Genomic DNA, 22,810 nt, shown 5'->3' with positions numbered 1-22,810 from the left:
TGACCTTCATTTCAATAATTTAACTTTCAAAAACACCTAGAACTTTTGACATAAAATATCACATTCACAAATATCCTCACGACCAATTGAGTGAGATGGGTAGTAGATAAGGAAATAAAAGGCACAGAGGTTAACTAAGCCACTCAGATTCACATAGCTAAAAAGCAAAAATGGGAACCTAGGCCTGTTTCCTACTAAAAAATTCTTACTTGACAATACTATACAAGTTTCTATTTAAAATTGTTTCATTAAGTATATTCTTTAGAAAAAAAGGATGCCAGTTCTTATACTGAACTAAACTGAACTGCTATCAACCAGCTGAACAATGAATAAATAAAAATCACAGTATCTGAAATCCTCCTTCCCTTTTAATATATCTGTAGTAAATCCAAGAAAAGAAATCCAGTCCTTAATGATACTTTCCTAAAGAAAGTAAATTATCTGATGTACTTAATACTTTTTAAAGAGTTTAAATTATGGAATTCATTGAATTACATTAAGAAAACAAAGCAATATGATAAATACTATTTGAAAATCTTTTTAAAGAACCTCTTGTATTTATCTTTCAATAATCAAGTAATTTTTTTTCATCATCTCACATTGGGGGGAAAATTACAAGACTCTTGTAATAAATAAGTCAAGAAAAATAAATCCCCACATTGGTCATGTCCAAAAATCTTTGTTTCATTCTGCATATCAGTCTACCACTTCTATGTCAGGAGGTAGGTAGCATGCATTATCACTGGTCCTTTGGAATCATGGTGATCATGACCGCATCAATAAGAATTCTTAAGCACTTCAGAATTGTTCATTTTTGCAACAATGATGTTATAGTAAAATTAATTTTTATAGTAAATTCACTATATTACATATATGTACATATTTAAATATCTATACATAAAATACATAAATATATTTTATAATAAATTTACTATAAATATACAAAAAAGAGCTGCTTTATTTTTGTAGATATGAGATCTCTTCTTCTTTTATTTGTTGGTGGGATAAGCCCTAGGTAGTAATGTTGTTACGTTAAAGGGCACACAGGTTAGTAACTTTTGAGGCAAAAAGATCAATTGCTTTCCAGAATGGGTAGACTATTTCACAGTTCCACCAATAGTGCATCAGTTTCAGCAGATACTCCCAATACGTGTCATTTTCCCTTTTTTTTTGTCAACTCTGTCAATCTGATGGGTATGATGTAGAACCTCAGAGTTCTTTAAGTATTACTGATTAAGAACATTTTTTTTTGGTACGACTAGAAAACTTCATTTTCTTCCCTTGAGATGTATCTATGCATACCTCTGGCCATTTGTCAACTGGGGAATAGATCTTATTGCAAATCTGAACCAGCACCTCATATATCTTGGAAATGAGACCTTTATGAGAGAAAATTGCTGCAAAAAATTATTCTAACCATAGCTACAGCAGCTTTGTTGACAAAGACTTAATTTTTATACAACTGAAATTACCATTTTTATCTTCAATAATACTCTCTCTATTCCTTATTTGGTTATGAATTCTCCCTTCATCCATAGATCTGAAAGGCAACTTCTTCCCTGTTGCTTTAGTAAGTTTTTGATGTAATCTTTTATATTTAAGCTTTTTGGCATATAGCATAAGATGTTCAACTAAACCTAATTTCTGCCCATCCTCCATTCAGTTTTCCCAGCAGATTTTATCAAAAGTCTTTACTCCAGTAGCTGGGGTCTTTGAGTTAACCAAACATTAGACTACTCAGATTGTTTGCTTCTGTGTCTATTATGTTCCACTGATCAACTGCTTTTTATTAACCCACACCAAAATTTTTAGACTATTTGTAATATAGTTTGAGATTTGGTACTGGTAGGTCTTCTTCCTTCCCATTTAAAAAAAAAGTATTTCGTTGATATTCTTAACCTTTTATCCATCCAGGTGAATTTCACTCTTTTTTTCTTCAAATTTTACAAAGTAATACTTTTTTGTAGTTTGGCATACCACTAAGTAACTAAATTAATTTAGACTGTAAGATTAATTTTTGTCGTTACCTTGTCTGAAATTATGAGTTATCTCTGCCCTTTTTTGAGTTCAACGGAAACATCAGTTTTTCTTCCAAATCATTATTTTAATGTCTTTGTTTCCAGGGTTTCTTATAACGTCAGATTTTGTAGTCTAATCTACTCTGCTATCCTGTTCTGTTTTATGGGTGAGTTCATTCTAACCATGGTTATTATCATTAATTGTGTATTTCCTGTAATCTTATTCTCTTATTCTTTCTCCTCTCTTTGCTCCCTGACCGTATTTTACCACAGGTTTTTACCCTTGCTTTTCTTTTAAATTCCTCCGAATACCCTTTTCTGCCCAATCCCCCAACCTTAGGGTTTTTTCTTTTAATTTATTACTAATCCTTCCCTAAATCTATCCTCTTCTTCCCACTCTTTCTATTTCCTATTGAGTTGACTATAGCACTACAACAAAAGCTTTCAACATGTGTGTGCATGTGTAGTTTTATGCTCCTCAGGCCAGTTTAGAGGAAACTATGGTCTAAGTGATGGCAGTATTCCCCACCCTATTCATATCTGTACAGACTTGTACTTGCACACAGATTCCATAGGATAATAATTTCCTCCACCTTCTCTTTTCTTTCTTCTTTCAATACCAAAACACAATAAAATCACTCCAAGGCCCTGTCTTATTTGACTCCCTCTATGATTCCCTGATGGCATTGAGACCTGAAAAGACCATTGTTATCCCCCTCCTTATTGGATTTTAAATAGCTCATCTTTATAAAGTCCCTTCCAATTGCTTGCTTGTATTTACTTTTTTATGCTTCTCTTGATTCCTTCTAATTTTTTATTCATTGGTCCTATGATCAGGAATGCTTAGATGTTCATATTTCATTAAAGGTACCTTGGGTTCCTCTGTAGGATTATACTCAGTTTTGCTGGTTAAGTTACTCTTGATGGAATGCCTTTATCTTAATATTAACTTCCATGCTCTCTGCTCCATACAAGTGGTATTTGGTAAATCCTGTATGATCCTGACTGAGGTTTTTCAGTACTCTAATTCTTTCTATCTGGCTGTTTACATTACTTTTTCTTTGACCTGGACATTCTAGATTTTGGTTACAATGTTCCATTCATTTTGGGGTTTCTTTAAGAAGGTGACTATTTTCACTCTGTCTTCTTGTTCTGAAGTGTCTGAGTAGTTTTCTTTCATGGTATCTTGAAATACCATACTATTTTTGTGGCTCTTTTTTAAGTCATGACTTTTGGGTAGTCAAATGATTCTTAATTATCTCTCCTTGATCTATTTTCCAGGTTAGTGGTTTTATTTCTCTATTTTTTCAATTTTTTGACTTTGAATATTTTTCATGGAAGTCAATAACTTTTGTTGGTCCATTCTGATTTTCAGGATATCTTGTTATGTGGAAAAGTTTTTGTATCTCTTGGGACTAAGCTGTTAGTTCTCTTTCCAAATCTTTCCTCCATAACCCCCATTTGTTTTCCAATTTTTTTCTTCCAGGCTTCTCATTTCATTGCTATTATTTTTAAACTTTAAAAGAAAACTTGCTTCATTTCTTCTAGGAAATCTAATTATTCCTATGGGCAAGATGTGTTTTTAAGGCTTTGCTTTTACGTGTTTTGGAATTATTCTCCTTTTTGGGGTTTGTGTATTGGGCATTGATGGAGTCACAATCTCTTTATCTTTTTTTGTTTCTTTGGTTACTCACTCTTAGGGACTGAAGTAACCCACAACGAATCCTCATTTCTCACCATAGTAATCTAATCTGAGATCATCTCCTTCTCCCAAGGTCACTCTCCTTTCTCTGCAGAATCTGACCACTAAGAGATCCTTTTTTTGTTGGCCATTAAGGCCTGAGTCCAACGTCCTACCTTCCTTCAGGGATATGGAAAGGATCAACAGAGCTGCAGGGATTGATCTGTAACGTGGCCTGGGGTTATCATGTAGTGGTACTGCCTTCTCCTACTTTACCAGCCTTTCACATATCTTAATCCACTTCTCAGCCATGGAAGCAATAAGAAACCTAACACTGAAAATAGTACAGTGGCACGCATGCCATTCATAAAGGATTCTGAAGAATTCAGGAAATTTCCCAATTATGATGCAATATAGCTGTTTACACTAATAACTTACTCATCCATTAGGTAATATGATTCAAGCAATCTTCAAAAAGGAAATATTCTAAAATATTTTCCCTTATAAACAGGCATGAATTTGGTAATCCATATAGGTTTAATAGTAACTTAATTGATTGTGAAATTTAAAATGCTATTATGTAAATATGTTGTTTGCCTCAGTAAAACACAGCATAATCCACTTTTAATTAAATCATACGTAACCATAAAATGGGCAAAAATTAGTGCTTCTTCCTTTTCACTTCAGAGAATTAAACTGCTTGGGAAAATCGAAACTACATAAGTATGGCACATATATAAACTTAAAAGCTAAATCCTACTGCATCAAATATTATGAGAATAATCTTTATTATAACTTAAAAACAAACTCCAAGTCCCAATAGGTTTTAGTTGGAGGCATACTTGACGCAACATTAAAAAATATCATTATACTAATATAATATTCTGAATTATTTGCAATGAGATTTTGCCAAAAGCCAGAAAAACCAACTCTTTTGGTTATCAATTCTTAAATCTGACAACTGCACAGCTAACAAATTGAGGATTGTTGAAACCAGAGTTAGGTACCTAGTCTTCTATTTATTGTCATCTAGCTTTGAAAATGATATTTTTTTCTGGCAGTTCTAAATGCTGTGGTCTTATGGGAATCTTCACAATATAAGAAGCTAAGGTTTAAGGGTTTAAAGACATGGAGTAATTGAGTTGTATATGCAGTGGTTATCCTGCATTCCTAAGGATGTTAACATAGACTGATGCTGTTTGTGTAAGTGAATGGTAGGGTAGGATAACTGGTTTACTTTAAAACTCACAATATCATGGAAGTTTGAGATTGAATACAATCTTAAAAAATCATCCAACCCTTATTTGTAAAGTGAATAGTTAGTGAATGATCTCTTAAGATTATATTCAACCAGGGCAGCTAGGTGGCGCAGTGGATAGAGCACCAGCCCTGGAGTCAGGAGGACCTGAGTTCAAATCCGGCCTCAGACACTTGACACTTACTAGCTGTGTGAGCCTGGGCAAGTCACTTAACCCCACTGCCTAGCCACAAAAAAAAAAAAAAAAAAAAAAAAAAAAAAAGAGACTGTATTCAACCTTAAATTTCCCATAAGACATACTATCTTTTCCCTCTTCCCAAATCTTAAAAAAAAAAATCTATAAAAAAGGAAATAAAAATTTAAAAACCCCCAGTAATTAGGAATATATGTAATCTTCTGGGTGGATGTGAAAAAGAGAAAACTCAAGAAAAATATAATAAATGTATGGACAATCATGGAAAAACTGTCCATAGTTACCAATGGTCTCTTAACTGCCAAATCTAAAGATTTCTTTTTCTTATTCCCCATTCTTTTTAACCTATTCAGAGCATCTGACACTGTTGATCACAATTCTTTTTCTTTTTTTTAAATTGGGCAATGGGGGTTAAGTGACTTGCCCAGGGCCACACAGCTAGTAAGTGTTATGTGTCTGAGGCCAGATATGAACTCAGGTCCTCCTGACTCCAGGGCCAGTGCTCTAACCACTGCGCCACTTAGCTGTCCCCCAACAATTTCTTTGGATATTTTGTACTCTCTAGTTTATTGTGGCACTAGTCTCTCCTGGTTTTTCTCCTACCTGACTGACCACTCTCACTCTTCTTTGTTGGATCTTCATCAACTTCATACCCACTAACTCTGGATTTTCCCAAAGTTCTTAACACAGGTCCCCTTCTCTTCTTCCTCTATACTATCTCACTTAGTGATACCATCAGATCCAATGAATTAAATTATCATCTCCATGCAGAACATTCCTAGATTTGTAGTCCTAGTTTTTTCTCCCTAACTGCAGTATTACATCACTAATTATCTTTTAGACATATCAAAATGCATGTCTCATAGGCATCTCAAACGCGACACATTCAAAAAAGAACTCGTTATCTTTCCTTTCAAAGTCCTCTTTCTCAACTTTTCTATTACTTTCAGAGATATCACCATCCTCCAAGTCACACAATCTCAAGTTCATCCTCACCTCCTCACTCTCACTTACCCCTGCCATATCTGATCTATTGCCAAATGTATTTGCTTCTACCTTCACAATATCTCTCATATATGCTCCTCACACAAATACCACTCTGAGGCAGTTTCATCACCTCACTCTAGACTATTGCAATTGCCTTCTGGTTGGTCTCCTACCTGAATTTCCTCCCCACTAGAAAACATCTTCCACTTACCTGCCAAGTTGATTTTTCTAACGCCGATTCACCACTTCTACCTCAACCCTTAACTTAATGAAATCCAGTGGCTCCCTATTATGTCTAGTATCAAAGATAAAATTTTCTGTTTGCTCCTTTGCTACCAAGCTCCTACCTGTCTTGTCATACTTTAATCCCCTCCATTTACTCTATAATCCAACTATGTTGACCGTCTTGCTGTCCCACACGTGACACTCTGTCTCTTTACTCCATGTCTTTTTATTGGCTGTGCTCTGTATCTGGAATGCTCTTCCCTCTTCCAACCTCCTGTTGGTACCCTACTAAACTCAGCTCGAATCTCACTTGCTGAAGAACTTTTTCAGTTTTAACTGCTTTCCCTCTGAGACTGCCTTCTGCTTACACTGTATATACTGTTATTTGCATGTTGCCTTCCCCCACTAGAAGGTGAGATCCTTGAGGAAAAGGACCATGTTTTTGCCTTTCTTTATATACCCAGCACTTAGCATAATGCTTGACTGACTAACAACTAATTATATAAGATCTAAAGGCAAAGATAGGTTGCTATCTATATTAGTAGATTTATTCACATCAAACAATTACCACTAATGTAATAGTAAATAAACAGTAAAAAGAACACTGTATCAGGAATCAGAGGATCAGTATTAGAAACTCAGTTTTGCTACATCTGTGACCTTGGGCAAATCATTTAATCTCCCTGGGTCTAAGTTCCTTATCTACAAAATGATCCCATCCCATGATAACACATATCTAATAAAATACAGAAATGTAAATAATACAAACAGAGTGTTTCATTATACTTTTAATAGCAGGATCATACTCAGAGGTAAACGTTCTCAAAAGAGGAAACTCCAATAAGTCTTACTTCAAGAACCTGTAATTTTTTCATTATGGATACTCCCTCCCTTCCATCAACGTGGCTCACAAACCTCGTAGTTCATGGGATATAAGTTGCTATTACTGAAATAACTTTACTGAAATACTTCAGTGGAGACAAAAGCAGAAAAAAGGAACACCATAAATGGTACCAATACCCTGTCTCAAGATACTCTAAACTATTTTGAAGGTCAGAAAAAATAAAATATAACTGGTACAGATGTGAACCTATTCGAAAGTTGATGCATTTTTTTTCTGCTTACCTGAGCTACTTATTGTTGTTTCTGAAATATTACTGGAGGCAGAAATTTCTGATGATTTCACAACAGGCACACTAAATGTAAATCCAATCTGTAAAGAAACATTACATCTAGTTTTAACAAAATATGAAACCTAGAATAATACATTCTAGGTAGGATATCTTGAAAAATACCCTATCAAACACGTACCCCTTTGAATTGCTGTGACTGACCATAAAAAAAATAAATGCTACTTACAGATGTGGGAGGTAGTATGTCTGCCTCAGTAGATTTTACAATTGGAGATGAAAATCTGAACACAGGACTGCCAGCACTATTTGGAGAGGCTGCTTGTACCTAGTTATCCAAAGTATAAAAATTTTACAAAAAGAGATACACTGAAAATAATTACACAACTGCAAAGAATTAAAGAGAATTTTCAGAAAGTTAATCACATTACAGTTCCTTGAACTTTGAAAATAAATTCTAAGCTATTAAAAATGTGATAGTGTGATCCTACATATGAAACTATTATTGATATAAAATCCTATAATAGTGAATATTTCCTCTTGGAAGCAGAGCATTAATTTACTGAAAGAAAATGACATCTTTGTAAGAAACAAAATACTCTACGCCAAGAGTACTCAGCAATCTAAACCCAGTAAGCAAGTTCTTTATTCTCAAGTGGATTTTATTTCACTTTAATATTATCCCTTCTCTTCCTATTTTTATTAAAACCATGCATCCAAGACAATAGAACTGTTTTAATCCACCCTCCTGACCATAAATTAAGAGTGAAATGCAATAGTGCAACATTTTCAGGGCTCCCAAACATATTACTTTATCTTGTCAATATAATCATTGAAGGAAACTTAATTTTATCAGTAGGAGTACTTTTTTTTTTTTTGGTGAGGCAATTGGGATTAAGTGACTTGCCCAGGGTCACACAGCTAATAAGTGTCAAGTATCTGAGGCTAGATTTGAACTCAGGTCCTTCTGATTCCAAGACTGGAGCTTATCCACTGCGCCACCTAGCTGCCCCAAGGAGTACTTCTAATAAAACAGATCACAACTACTACTATGGCTGAAAAACTCAACACCTTGAAGTTAAATCTGATGAGTTTCTCTGAATTTAGAACCTCAAATGAGACATGGGATGCATGGCCATACCCATTGTCTTTGCAAAAATTGTCAGTTTGCACACTGTCTGTTTAGCCTTGAAGAATTCAGGGTCACCCTCCACATGACTTAAACCTCACATAATTTTTAAAAAATGATGTTCCCTGTTCCCAGCCTCTCCACCTACTCCTTTCAATAGTCTGAAAATTAAAATCAGATTGTATTTAACCTACAACAAAGCAAAGAACTATAAAATATAGTCTTTTAACTTACCTTATTTGACAATGGCTGTGTAGCACTGATAGGTGATAGACAGGAAGAGGTACTCAGAGAAGAGCAAAAACTAAAGACAGGCAATGAAGTAGTAGTAATTGGCAGGGGTATTTTTGGTAGTACTGGTGCCTCTACTTCCTAAAATGACACATAATTCAATTATGTTTTATGACAACATTGCCATTTTATTTATATTAAATCTTAAATAGTATGAATATATATATATATGCTCCTAAAATGAAATTTAGGAGAATATTATAATTAAAGTAACTCATATTTGGATAGTATTTTACAAAACAGTAGGACAGATTTTTAAATTTAATCTTTATTACCACCTTATGAGAGAAGCTTTACCCAAGGGAACACAGCTATTAAGTGGGTGAATCAGGTCTAAAAGTGAAAAATGAGGGGAACCTCAAGAGGAAAATACCTCTCTGTGATAAAGATAGAAATATAAGGCACAATCTTCTATTCAGATTAGAATTTAGAAAATTTGATACTGAAATGTTCATTAAAAAAGATCGGCAATATCGCATGGCCTCAAATTTTAAAGCAAAGTCCTCTCAAAAGAGGTGAGATGCTCAAAAACAAATTCTGATGACAAATTCCAAAATGAGGAATAACAATTGGCATTTATATAGCACTTGAAAGTTCTCAAAGGGTCTTAAATGTATTATTTCATTTAAACCTCATGACAAGTACATGAGGTAGGTACTATGGTAATATTCCCATTTTACAAATGGATACTGGGGCTCAGATACAGACTTGTTTGTCCTCACACAGCTAGCAATTATTAGAGGTGGAATTCAAATCCAGGTTTCAGTGATTCTAAAATCAGCCCTCTATCATCTACACCACACTGAAAAAAAAAGCAGAAACTATTTTAAGAGTCTGAAATATCTATATTGGCAACATATCAACTAAATCACATTTTAAAGAGGTATATACAGAAGTAAGGTCAAGCAATTGATGATGCTAAAAAGCAACTTGGTCTTATAAGAATGTGAGAGTTGAGGACCAAAATGAATTAAGGCTTGTGATAAATGCTAAGGACAACCAAAAGGGATTTTTAACTATGCTAGAAGAAACAGGAATACAGAAGGAATGCTGTTCAGACTGGAAGAATAGGAGATAAAGGATTACAAGGAGAAGACAGTATTACCAATGCAAAGTATATCATCAAAGGGTTAAGACATCTGGAGTCTAATCTGCCTACCAGCAATTCATCAGATCTGATGAGATCACTAAGTGAGCTATTATGGAGAAAGAAAAGAAGGAAAGCTATGTCAGAAACTTTGGTAAATCAGGTTACCTATTCCAATAACAAGTAACCTGATCTCTTTCAGCATTCACTTCTTCATCAGTAAAATGAGGGTGGCACTAGATGAATCTTTTCAATTCTAATATTCTTAAGTCTTAATCTTTCTTTATCCTAGCTACATTCTTACATGAGAATAACAATAATAACAAGGAGTAATTATATATAATGCTTTAATGTTTGCCAAGCACTTGATATTACCTCATTTTATCTTCATAACAACCCTGGAGGTAGATGCTATTATTATCCCCATTTAATTGATGAAAACACTGAGGCAGAAAGAGGTTAAGTGATTTGCTCAGGGTCACAAACAGATAGTAAGCACTTGAGGCTCAAATTTGTTTTACTTTATAGTAAGTAATATTAATATTATTCTTATGTTTCCTGTCTAGTATCATTCATCTTCCAGCAATACTTTACATAGCAGTTTTGTGTGACTGTTTTTCTAAAGAAAATCCTTCTTTGATTAAAGGTCTCCTTATAGAACTTATTCTTCAGACACATAATTCTATTTAAATTTTTATTCTTTTTCAAAGCCCCAGAGGGTATATGAATACCATAATACATAAATAATGATTTTTTTCTACTTTTAATTGTATTATTGCTCAACTAGTATCTTGCTTAAGGCTTTCAACTTAACTAATCATTCCTCTTCTTTTCCCTCATTCCTAAAAAATCTTTCTTTGTCCATTTCAATCCATGTTCTTTCCTGGCCTTATAGATGAAAGAGAATGAATTAATTCCTTAAGATTTGTCTCTCCTTACAATTTCCCTGAGTTTTTCTACAACTGCCATGCCATCCTGCTCGAAATTTCTTTCTAGATAGGCCTACTTTAGCCCTGACTATCTTTGGGAGGTAATGGATTAGTGTTGCTGCTTTTCACTGATTCTTTGTCTCACCCTACTTATATTTGTCTCGCCCTACTTATATTTTTTTAAAATTTCTCATCTCATATCTTCACTCTTTCTGACTCATTTGTTCCCTTTCCTTTTTACTTAGATAAAAAAAACCAACTATGAGTACAGGATGAATGAGGCACAGCTAGATACAGTTTGTGTAAAAATAAGATTCAGGGGGCAGCTAGGTGGCACAGTGAATAAAGCTCTGGCCTTGGAGTCAGGAGGACCTGAGTTCAAATCCAGCCTCAGACACTTAACACTAGCTGTGTGACCTTGGGCAAGTCACTTAACCCTGATCGCGTCACCAAAAAAAAGAGAAAAAAAATAAGATTCAGAGTTTCAGCATACTAAAAGTTCAAGGGTCAACATCAATGTACAGCAGTCAAAAAAGCTGGTGAGATTTTTTTCCCCATTTTTCTCTTTTTATATAATTTCTGATTATATCAGTACAGGGAACTCAAAGTGATTAACATTTTCTACAAGGTGCAGATCAGCATTTTCTGGAGAAGCCTATGGACCCCTCCCCTACATTCATAATTGAATAGGATCAAAGTGAACAGCCAGATCCATGCTAAGCTTAAAAAACTGGCATCCCATGAGATTCTTGCCCTTGCTCCACATATTTTTTATCAATGATTTGAATGATAGAAAAAAAGATGAGACAATTTTATCAAATTTGAAGGTAACACGGACACTAAGAAAACTAATGCAGTAAATGAAAGAAGCAGCACTCAAAAAAAAAAAAAAGAGCTTAAAATTACAACAGTAAAAAGCCAAAGTCTTGGGGCAGCTAGGTGGCACAGTGGACAGAGTTCCAGCCTTGGAGTCAAGAGCATCTGAGTTCAAATTCAACCTCAGACACTTGACACTTGCTAACTGCGTGACCCTGGGCAAGTAACTTAACCTTGATTGCCTCACCACAAAGCAAAAACAGCCAAAGGCTTGGAGTCAGGAAGTACTGTATCTAATATCTGTCACTAACTCACTATATGTTCTTTGTAAGACCTTTCCTCATTCTGGGCATTTGGATCAGCTTCCTGATGTGTAAAAATAAAGGGTCTGGACCTCTAAGATCTCCTATTAGCTGAAAATTTCTAACAAAGTTTAAACAATGAACTGAATCTGATTAGGGACAAATGTCAGGTGTGCTACTGTATTTAGGTTAAAAACAAAACCGATTCATGTGGAAAATGCAGAAGAGTTGGTCTGACAGTAGTTATCAGAGGAGGAGAAGGGGAGATTGGTGGGGACATTGTTTCAATTGATCAAATTTCACTGATCAAAAATTCATTAAAGTATGGCATTAAGTATAAAACATGTACTACTCTGCCCTGGTCAGAGTAACCCACCTTTTAAGAGGAAGAATACAGATATGCACACTCACAGATAATGACAACCAGAACAGTGAAAGTGCTTGAAACCATGTTGTATGAAGATTATGTGAACAAAACAAGAAGTAACTGGGAGGATCAAGGTATAGTTTAAAAAAAAAAAAGCACTGGAATTAGTTCTAAGACATGTTTGGTCATGGGCTTTACATTTATTAGCTACATAAATCTTTAGCAAGTTAGAAGGTTAATTCTAGTTTTGACATTCTGTGGCTGAAGAAAGACATTATAGCTGTCTTCAAATATCTGAAGGGTTGTCATGTCAGGAAGTCAATAAACAAGTTATAAAGTGCCTAAGTGCTGGGGATAGAAAAAGAGTCAAAAGTCACTGACCTCAAAGAGCTTGCAATCTAATAGGAAAGACAACATGCAAACAAATACGTACAAAGTAAACTACATATAGGATAAACAGGAAACAATTAATAGAAGGAAGGTACAAATTAAGAGGGTTGGAAAGGCTTCCTGTAAAAGGTGGGATGCTAGCTGGGACTTGAAGGAAGCCAGGGAAGTCAGTAGGTAGAGATGAGGAGGAAAGATTTCCAAGCATGGGGGACAGTCAGCGGAAACGGAGTATCATGTTCATCAAACAGCCAGGAGGCCAGTGTCACTGGATCAAGTAGGATGTAGAAGGGAGAAAGGTTTAAGAAGACTAAGAAAGTAGGATGGGGCTAAGTTATGAAGGGTTTTTATAAAATCAAACAGGATTTAATATTTTTGATCCTGGAGGTGACAAGGAGGCACTGAAATATATTGAACAGCAGAGTGACATGGGTGGACCTGCATTTTAGGAAAATCACTTTAGTGGCTGAATGAAGGGGAGATTGAAGTGTGAGGAGATGAGGTAGACAGACCCACCACTGAGACACTGCAACAATCCATGAATGACATGCTAAGGGACTGCACCAGAGTGGTGGCAGGGTCAGAAGAGAGAAGGGGGCATATTCAAGAGATGTTGCAAAAGTGAAATTGATAGGCTTTAGCAACATATTAGACAGGGCGGTAGGGGGAGGAAGGGAAGGGGAGAGAATGAAAGCGAGTGAGGAGTAAAGGCCGAAATCTATTTTATCAGCCTGAGGTACTAGGTGGATGGTACAGTCAGGAAAGGTAGGAGGGGATAAGTTTTAGGGGAAAAGATAATGAACTTAGTTTTAGACATGCTGATTTTAAGATGCCTACTGGACATCCAGTTTCAGATTTCCAAAAGGCAGTCAGAGATATGAAATTGGGTGATAAACAGTGTCAAAGGCTATAGAGAATGACCAAACAAAAGATAAAGATGATAGAAAGTAGAATGGATAATTTTGATGATATGAAATTAAAAAGTTTTGCACAAACAAAACCAATGCAGCCAAAATTAGAAGGCAAGCAGTAAACTTGGGGGGAGAGGGGGAGTTTATAACAACTTTCTCTGAAAAAGTCTCATTTCTCAAATATCTTCTCAAAAATATAGGTAAGTGAGCCAAATTTGTAACGAAGAGCTATTTACCAATTGGTAAATAGCCAAAAGATATGAACAGCAGTTTTCAGAAGAAAAAAACCAAAGCTGGCATAGTTACATGAAAAAAATGCTCTAAATCACTACTGATTAGAGAAATGAAAATTAAAACAATTCTGAGGTACTACCTCATACCCATCAAATTTGTTAACATGACAGAAAATGAAAATGATAAAGGCTGAAGGGGATGTGGAAAAATAGGTACATTAATGCACTACTGGCAGAGCTGTAAGCTGGTCCAACCACACTGGAGAACAATTTGGAACTATGCCCAAAGAGCTAAAAAGCTATGCATACCCTTTGACCCAGTTAATACCACAACTGTACATTAAAGAGATCAAAGAAAAGGGAAAAGGACCTATGTTACAAAAATACTTACAGCAGCTCTTTTTGCAGTGGGAAAGAAATGGAAATTCAAGGGATGTCCCAATTGAGGGAGCTGAACAAGGTGTGATATATGATTGGGATAGAATCCTATTGTGCTATAAGAAATGATGAACAGGATGGGTTCAGAAAAACCTTCAAAGACTTCATATGAAGTAAGAAGAACCAGGAGAACACTGTACACAATAGCAATATTTTAATGATGATCAATTGCGAAAGACTTAGATACTCTTATCAAGACAATAATCCAAGAGAATTCCAAAGGACCCATGCTGAAAAATGCTATCCATCTCCAGAGAAACACTGATGAAATGAGTGCAGGTTAAAGCATACTTTTTTCACTTTCTTTATGTTTCTTGCTTTTTATTGTGGGGCTTTTTTTGGGGGGGGGGTGAACATGGCTAATATGGAAATGTGTTTTGCATGATTTCACATGTATAATAAGTATCACACTGCTTGCCTTCCCAATGGGTGGGGGTCAGGTGAAAAGAAGAGAGAAAATTTTGGAACTCACAATTTTTCTTAAAAATAAATGTTAAAGAGCTGCAGAGATGTTGAAGAGAATGAGGACTGAGAAAAAGGCCACTGGAGTTGGCAATTAAGAGATCACTGGCAACTTTGGAGATAGTAGTTTCACTGGAATGATGACGTCAGAAGCCAGATAGTAAGGGGTGGCCCTACTAAGGCAGCAGTCCTATTACAGTGACCACAAGTTACACAAAAACATCTTGCACCTGTCAAACCATTTTTCTCTGCCCAGATAATCAAAAAATTAAATTCTCATGAAAAATGTTTAACTAGAAATAATTTAAATTCCATACAGATCAAAAGTACTTCCCTAAGTTACAAAAATAGATATATTTTAACAGTATAACATCAGCACGTTTTTCACTTCCCTCCTAGGTTTTTGAGAGAAAGGGAGGAGAGAGTGAGATATGAAGGGGAAAAAAGGGAAGGGGGGACAGAGACAGAGAGATCCTACCTCTTCCTCATCAGGAAGTTTAGACACAAAGCGTGTACTTTCTCGTCGCATCTTGCCACCGCCGCCACCTACTCCTGAAGAGAGCCCATTAGTGGCAGCTGTACTGAAGTTTGGGTATGAAAAATCACTAGCACAAGAAAAAGAAAAAAATTTAAGAAACGAAGTCATAACTTACTTGCTTATAAATTTTACATCATATTAAGTCATCAGTAGTAAAGAATAATAAAATAAAGGAAGTTATCCATTTCTGAACTATATTGGTTAAAAAAACATGTCTCACAGCACCAACTGCTTATTCACTAAAGAAGCTGAATTTTCATTAGTGTAACAAAGAATTACTTTCTTCACTGTGTGGCAAAAAATACAGCAGACAGCATCCTATTTGTATCTTTCATTATAGGAACTATTTTTTTTAATCTATAAAAGGTTTTCTGGCTCTGTACCAGGATTTGGCACATATAAAACAAAGACAAACTATTACTGAAAATAAGTCAGAAAAATGTTCAAATAGTAACTTTGAGTGGGAAAGATTTCTTAATTCTTTTCAAAGCAAAAAACTGTATGTAAATTAAGCAAAAGACCTCATAAATAACACAGATATATTTCATGAGATTTGGGGTGATTTTACCTTTCATGTTGCTCTACTTTTTGCCCTGGAGATAGATTTTTCTCGTGCCCAATCTGTAAGAAAATATACTTTAGTTATGGACTAGTTTATATTTCACTTTCATTTAGAAAGTTATCTTTTACTTCTGTACGTTATTTTAATACATAACTATGTTTAATAGTTATTAGAACATTGTCTTTCATAATTGTTAAGAACTAAGGATAGATGTCAAGATGCACAAAAACAGCATTTAAATTTTATATCATGATTTGGAAACTAAGAAATTATAGTATGTTCCAAATTCTGTTATTAGCTACTAGAAGACTTAAAACTAAATCCCCTAATTATTTCCTTGCTAACTAAAAAATGGAAGCATTGCCAGGAGCAAGTTTAGGAAGAGAGCTACCACGTACAAGCTGGTATTCCGGAAAAATAAGAAAGCTTATCTTCTAGCTCCTCTTCATGGTGGGAAATCAGTACTTTGTACATTTTTAGTACATTGAATAATTTAATGTGTTTACTGTTATTTCAAGTAGTACAGCTTCTCAAATATAACCTACCACTTAATAAAATTTTTTAATTAAAAAGTTTTATGTCCATTATTTCTCCTCTTATTGTGTAGCCAGTGTAAAAGCAAATGTTCAAAACTATTTATTATGTTAAGTAGGAAGCAAGTACATTTGAAGGAGGACCCAACATGAAGATACTTCTACAATGACAAGCTATTGTTTAAATAGTATAAAGAGCACTGCGTTTGGAGTCTGCGGATCTGAGGTCAGATCCAAGCTCTGCCACTTACTATCTGTTAATCTTGAGCAAGTCACTTTACTTCTCCTCAGTTTCCTTATGTATATAATGAGGGGGAATAGGTTAGATGGACTTTGATTCCTTATCTATGATCCTATGATTCCATATAAGCTGTATGAACTTAAGATGGTTCTAATTAGAATAAAATAGGTAATGCTAAACCTTTGTAGAAACCAAGTTTTAAAACCATTTGTTATGTGGTGTTAACCACTAACTGGTGATATACTGTTAACTAAATCCTGCATCAAAGCATTATTTCAATTAAGCAATTATTTAAGAATATCAGCATACATACAAAAACAAGAATTGTAGTACACAAAGGTAATCATACAGCTATCCATTAAATTTCTTGGAATTGAAGGTTTAACCACAGGTATTATGAATCCAATACTACAGATTTTTCACCAGTAGAGTTAACAGATACCCAAGAAGCCAAATGTGAAATTTAGGACCAAACAAACAAACAAAAAGAGATGGAAGAACGAACTTTCTTTTCCCCAAACTGCTCAAACATATGCTTTCTATTTTATTTGGGCCAAATTTTTCAAAAGTTAAAAGTGAATATAATCATATCAGAAACTTTCAGAGGTGCCAATGTACATGCCCTTGACAGTTGCTTAAAGATACCTTGGATCGGAAGTAGGCATAAGGACTAGAGGGTGGTGCAATGGATAGAATATCAGGCCTAAAGTCAGGAAGACCTGAGTTCAAATCTGCCCTCAGATATTTACTAGCTGTGTGACCCTGGGCAAGTCACTTAACTCTGTTTGCCTCAGTTTCCTCATCTGTAAAATGAGCTAGAGAAGGAAATGGCAAAACCCTCCTGTATCTTTGCCAAGAAAACCCCAAATAAGATCCCAAAGAGTCTGATGTGACTGAAATGACTCAACAACAGGCCTAGAGCTGTGATTTCACTGGTATATGGAAGACCTGAGTGAGGCAACTCCTACTAAATGGAGATCAGCATCTAACAGTCTTAAGAGTTGCCTACAGCAGAGGGCTTACCCAGATTAAAAAGTAACTGGGAAATAGGTAACAAAATGAAGAAAAATACAAAAGAAGGTAAATAATTGTAATGTTTCTAAGTCAATATGCAGTCCAGGGATCCTTATGTAAGGTTTGGTGGCACCCATTTCTATTTGAGTTTCACACTGCTGGCCTAAAGCACTAAGACTTTAAATGACTGGCTGGGGTCACTTAGCCATTATGGGTCAGACATGATTTGAACCCAGGTCTTCTTGGTACCTTGAAATTATTAAAATAAAAATTTCACTTAATCTACAATTTCTGATTTGTACTTAAAATTAGGATGAAAGTTAAGGAAAGATGGTAGTATCTTAATGAAAACATTACAAAGCTATGCATATTACAGATACATAACTGAAAGAGACCTTTAAAAATCTCTGAACCCCTCATTTTTTACAAAAGAGAAAACTGAACTCTAAAGGTTAACTAATCTGCTCAAGATCATGAAAATATTAAATGGCAGAGCCAATATTCAAAGCCCAGTCCTCAGTCCTGAAATCCAATGTTCTTTCTATGGCACCATACTACTTCCACTCCTATTCAATGAGTCCATAAGAATGATTCCAAGAAAAAAGTCTTCTTATAAAGTGCTTAAACACTTTATCAATTCAGCTAGAAGTATAATATATATTGATATGTATTTAAATAAAAAGGGATCCAACTAAACAGCACAAATAGGTTATGAAAAATGGTCATAACATGCTTCTGTTTATTTCGTAACACAGCACTACATTAATACAGTATTTACATGTATTATAATCTTTACAATAATTAAACACTCAAATTACCCATAATGACAAAAATACTAGACAAGCAAAAACACAGAGCATACTTACATTGTGCTTTTTATCTATTCTCTGATTAGTCTTTCTTCCTTCAGCAGATGGAGTTAAAGACGGTTTAAAATACACTGACCGATTGGTTGCTATAGAAATTGGTTTTGGGGTCATGAGTCTTTGAACAGGAGGATAGAGGGTTTCCACCTTAACAAGAAGCAGAAATCAAAAGTACTACTCTTATTTTCAATTTTTTTGGATCAATTTTATTCATCTAAAAACAATTTGCTAACAGCTTGAAGGTAAACAAAAAAGGCTATCGGCAGTAGCATGATCTCTAAACAGTATATCATAGACACAAATCAACAGTAAAGAATGTTGAAGAAGAAGACCGATAATAATAATCAAGGTGGGTACTAATTCATAATCTGAAATTTAAGATTCTAAATGTGGGGCAAATGATAACATTAAAGTTTAGTGACTCCCTTCCTACATAACCAAAACAATGAAATTATAGCCAGTCTAACTAGATTCAGAGTCAAAATCATTACCTTTAGGCTAATGAAAGAATGTTTTAAATTCTCACAACTGGGTTTTAGTTTCTTCTATGTTACACATGCCCAATTGACTTCTACTTCATCTATGCCCAAATCAATGTATATTTATTCTCTCTAAAACTTCAGAGGAGTCCTAATTAAGACCCCCAATGCAAACTGGATAGTGAAAATAAACTTGAGGCAATCAATTTCTCTAACTGAAAGAATTACTCACTAGTAAATTCAAACCATAATATGACAATATTAAAAGCACAAACATGATAATTATTTTAGCATACAGAATGAGAAAACTACTGTCTGCAATGTATGAATGAGTTTTATCTGAAGCACACAAGTGTTCTGTCAACACTCCAATTCCAATACTGAAGGATAGAAAAAACACTGTGTTGTTTAAGATTACTACAGCCAAGAACTTCCCTTGCTGTCCAAAGACTGCAATACTATGAATAGACTTCTTTCACTCAACAACAGCTGTAAACAGCACTAGTTTTCAGAGTAACATCTTGGCAAAGTCCTCATCACAAGTGTGACTAAATGAGGTCCTCTACACCAGAGGTATCAAACTCACTGCCCACCGCATGCTTAAGAGCAGCCAACCCCAAATCAGATTAAAATGTCATTGGGAAATTATTTAACAAAATAAATAAAAATACAATGAAAATAATGTTAATGTGTGGTTTTCTAAGTTACTATGCAGCCCACAGGAACCGTTTAGTGGACCCATTTGCAATCAAATTTGACCTCACTGTTCTATACAACAGTCTACTCATGAAATACTAAACTATAAGAATGCAATGGGACTCATTTTTTGCCAGCAGATATTCTAACCACATAAAAATTTTATTGAGGATAGTCTTCATATCTTGGTAAAGATTCATCAGATATTTCATCATATTAATTATTTCACTATTTGTTCAATAAAGCAAGGGTGTCTTACAGAATCTCTTGGGGTAAGTTCCAGATAGCTGCTAAAAACTTTTAAGGACCAACTCTTTCACAAGAAACTCTAAATTTTATTCCGATGAGAAGGCTCGTAAAGATCATTTACAACCTTCTCACTCAAAATTAAAAAAAAAACAAAACAAAAAAAAAGGAGAGGTTAGGAGAAAAACTGCCTGTTAATGGGAAAAAAAAGATAATTTTTTTAAATGAAAAAACTGAAATTAAGTAATTTTCATAGAGGTAATATTTGAACCTAGGTCTTCTGCAAATTCGGTGTTCTTTTCATTGTGCGCTACATAGGCAGTCAGTCAGTGAATAAACATTTATTAAGCAAGTGCCTGTGTGCCAAGCACTGTACTAAGTGCTGGGAAAGACCTATTAATAAGCACGCAGTTTGCACCCACAGATTTAATTTAAATAAGTAGTAGTAGCATGCGGAAGAAAGAGAATACATAATGTTGGTTTGTTCTCAAAAAATAGGACATCAGCATCATGATGGCATTATCCAATTATCTTTGAATGAAATGGTATCATTTTACAGTTGTTTTGAAGGACCTTCCAAGGTTGGAGTTACTGACCTTGCCAATCACTCCTTCCTCACTCACATAAGGCTTCTAACAGAGGGGATGAGGGTTTCTTGTTTTGCTTTGACTGCTAGTTTTCTAAGATTTGCCTGTTTCATGATATTGTTCTACACAATTAACAGAAATTGACCCAATTTATTACAGTGAACACTATCAACATACACCTCATTCAATCTGTGGTTAAGCCAGCCTTACAAAAACAAGTATAGCATATAAGTTTCTAAAGGGGTGTACAAAGAAATTTTTTACAGATTTCAAAGAAACTTATTACATTAGCTAGAGTTTACAGGAATGATTCTTACTCTCAATGAGGTCTAAAGTTTACTAGACCTAATTACTGAAGCTTCCCAAATTTTGCTTGCTCCAATTTTTCTTTCAAAAGACAATAAAGCTCCCCTTCAAACTTTCCAAACAAGTGCCAAAAACATTTGAGAACCTACTTTGCACAAACACTGCAACAAAGCCTATATGTTTAAAAACTTTAAACGTGAAGTATGTGGCTTAGCCTTCTTGAAAAGTATGCTAGAGTTGTAATTCAACACTAGAGGATGTTTAAAATTTCTTAGCATTATAAGGAATAAACTATCAACTTCTTAAAATTTAGTTATGTATAACTATCACTTGCCACTGCTAAAAAAAAAAAAGTCTTACCTTTTCCCTTTTACCCTGATTATCTGTGATGTCTAAACCACTCCTATCCAGGGGCTGAAAAATAAGAAACTATTAAGTACAGGAAATCCCTCTGAAATGCTTTTTTCTTGCTAGTAAAAAACAATCATTTTGGGCCAACTCAACTTACAGAAGATAAAGGAGAAGAAAGAGCAGATGGGATCCGTTTTGCATCCTGTTAAACAAAGTTGAAGACAATGTTTCCCCAAAAAGTTCAGATATTTTCTTTAAAAAAAAAAATTCTTGCATTTGAATAGAAGAGAAATTATTTACCGCTAGAGGGCTTGACATCTTCTCCAAAGACTGTAATATTCGTCGGGCTGTTGAACTAGTTACTCCATAGGATTGTGAATTAACTTGCTTGGCTTTCATCTGTCTTCTGACTGGTGCCTGTAAAGAAAATCCTGTTTCACTTGTTGGAATGCAAAATTCAGAGCACATATTTTATGAAAACTAGATGGTTAAAACTACTCATAGAGTTGAAATGTACCCAAAGTAAAATAAGGACTCAAATAAAGAGATTTTTATATGCTTTCACAGACAAAATAACACAGACACAAAGTAACAAGCATTAAGCTTTTACTAAGTGCCAGGTACTGTGATAAGCATAGGGAGTACCCAAAAAAAGAAAAAAAAAGGGTAAAAAAATCTTTTGTCCTTGTCTTCAAGAAGCTCACATTTAAACGGGGAAGACAACATACCAATGTATGTGTAGATGTCTGTACAAATACATATGTGTGCATATTTAGGTATAAGATATATAGAATAGAGGGAAGATAATCTCATATGAAAAGCACTAGCAAGTGGGATGAGAGAGGGAAAAAATCTGTAGAAGGTGGGTTTGAGCTGGGTCTTGAAGGAATCCAGGAGGGTAAGGAAGGACAGCATGCCAGGTATGGGGCACTGCCAGTTAGAGGGCAAAGAGTTGAAAGATGAAGTACCACGTATAAGGAGAGGTAAGAAGGCTGGTGTGACTGGATCATAATGTAGAGGAATAAAATATTAAGACTAGAAAGACGGGAAACGGCTAGTTTGTGAAGAGCCTCAACTGCTGAACAGATTATTCTACATTTTGTCCTGTAGATAATAAGGAATGAGTGAAATTTGTTGAATTAGAAAAGTAATGTGATCACTATGGTTTAGAAAAAAATTACTGTGACAAATGAGTGGCAGATAGATAAGAGTAGACTTTAAAGAGAAACCAACCAAAAAGAGGATTGCAATAGACAGGCATCCAAACTGACGAAAACCTGCACCAGGATGGTAGATGAGTAAAGAAAAAGGGGATACATATGAGAAAGATGCTATAGAAACAAGAAGACTTGGTAACACACAGAGTACCACAGCATGCAATAATATATTAGTAATAGTACACTGCAAATCCAGGATGCTAAGCATTGTGCATTAATCAGAGTATTCTGGGTCTTAATATTTTCTGACACTCCGTAGAGTTAGTGATATCTGTTTAGGTTTACACACACACACACACACACACACACACACACACACACACACACACA

The 22,810-nt window shown here is 34.9% G+C and overlaps 1 protein-coding gene across 3 annotated transcripts in view; it reads right to left on the bottom strand.

The window, feature by feature from the left end:
• NUP153 (nucleoporin 153) overlaps nt 1–22,810 on the bottom strand; it is a 79,163-nt gene that overhangs the window by 23,872 nt on the left and 32,481 nt on the right. The window contains exons 6-14 of one of the 3 annotated variants that reach the window (XM_027875265.1): nt 21,564–21,680; nt 21,421–21,465; nt 21,273–21,326; nt 18,599–18,745; nt 15,951–16,003; nt 15,323–15,449; nt 8,856–8,993; nt 7,722–7,820; nt 7,488–7,575 (exon numbers count right to left, since the gene is read on the bottom strand). In XM_027875265.1, coding sequence (XP_027731066.1) covers nt 7,488–7,575; nt 7,722–7,820; nt 8,856–8,993; nt 15,323–15,449; nt 15,951–16,003; nt 18,599–18,745; nt 21,273–21,326; nt 21,421–21,465; nt 21,564–21,680 — 868 coding nt within the window. The remainder of the gene's footprint in view (nt 1–7,487; nt 7,576–7,721; nt 7,821–8,855; nt 8,994–15,322; nt 15,450–15,950; nt 16,004–18,598; nt 18,746–21,272; nt 21,327–21,420; nt 21,466–21,563; nt 21,681–22,810) is intronic. The other 2 variants (XM_027875341.1, XM_027875412.1) reach the window with 2 other exon arrangements.

This window comes from Vombatus ursinus, unplaced genomic scaffold, assembly GCF_900497805.2.
Source record: "Vombatus ursinus unplaced genomic scaffold, bare-nosed wombat genome assembly UNPS02000577.1, whole genome shotgun sequence".
In the NCBI taxonomy this organism is placed as follows: Eukaryota; Metazoa; Chordata; class Mammalia; order Diprotodontia; family Vombatidae; genus Vombatus; species Vombatus ursinus.
Note: the sequence above shows the minus strand (reverse complement) of the source record. Positions and strands in the feature narration are given on the sequence as shown.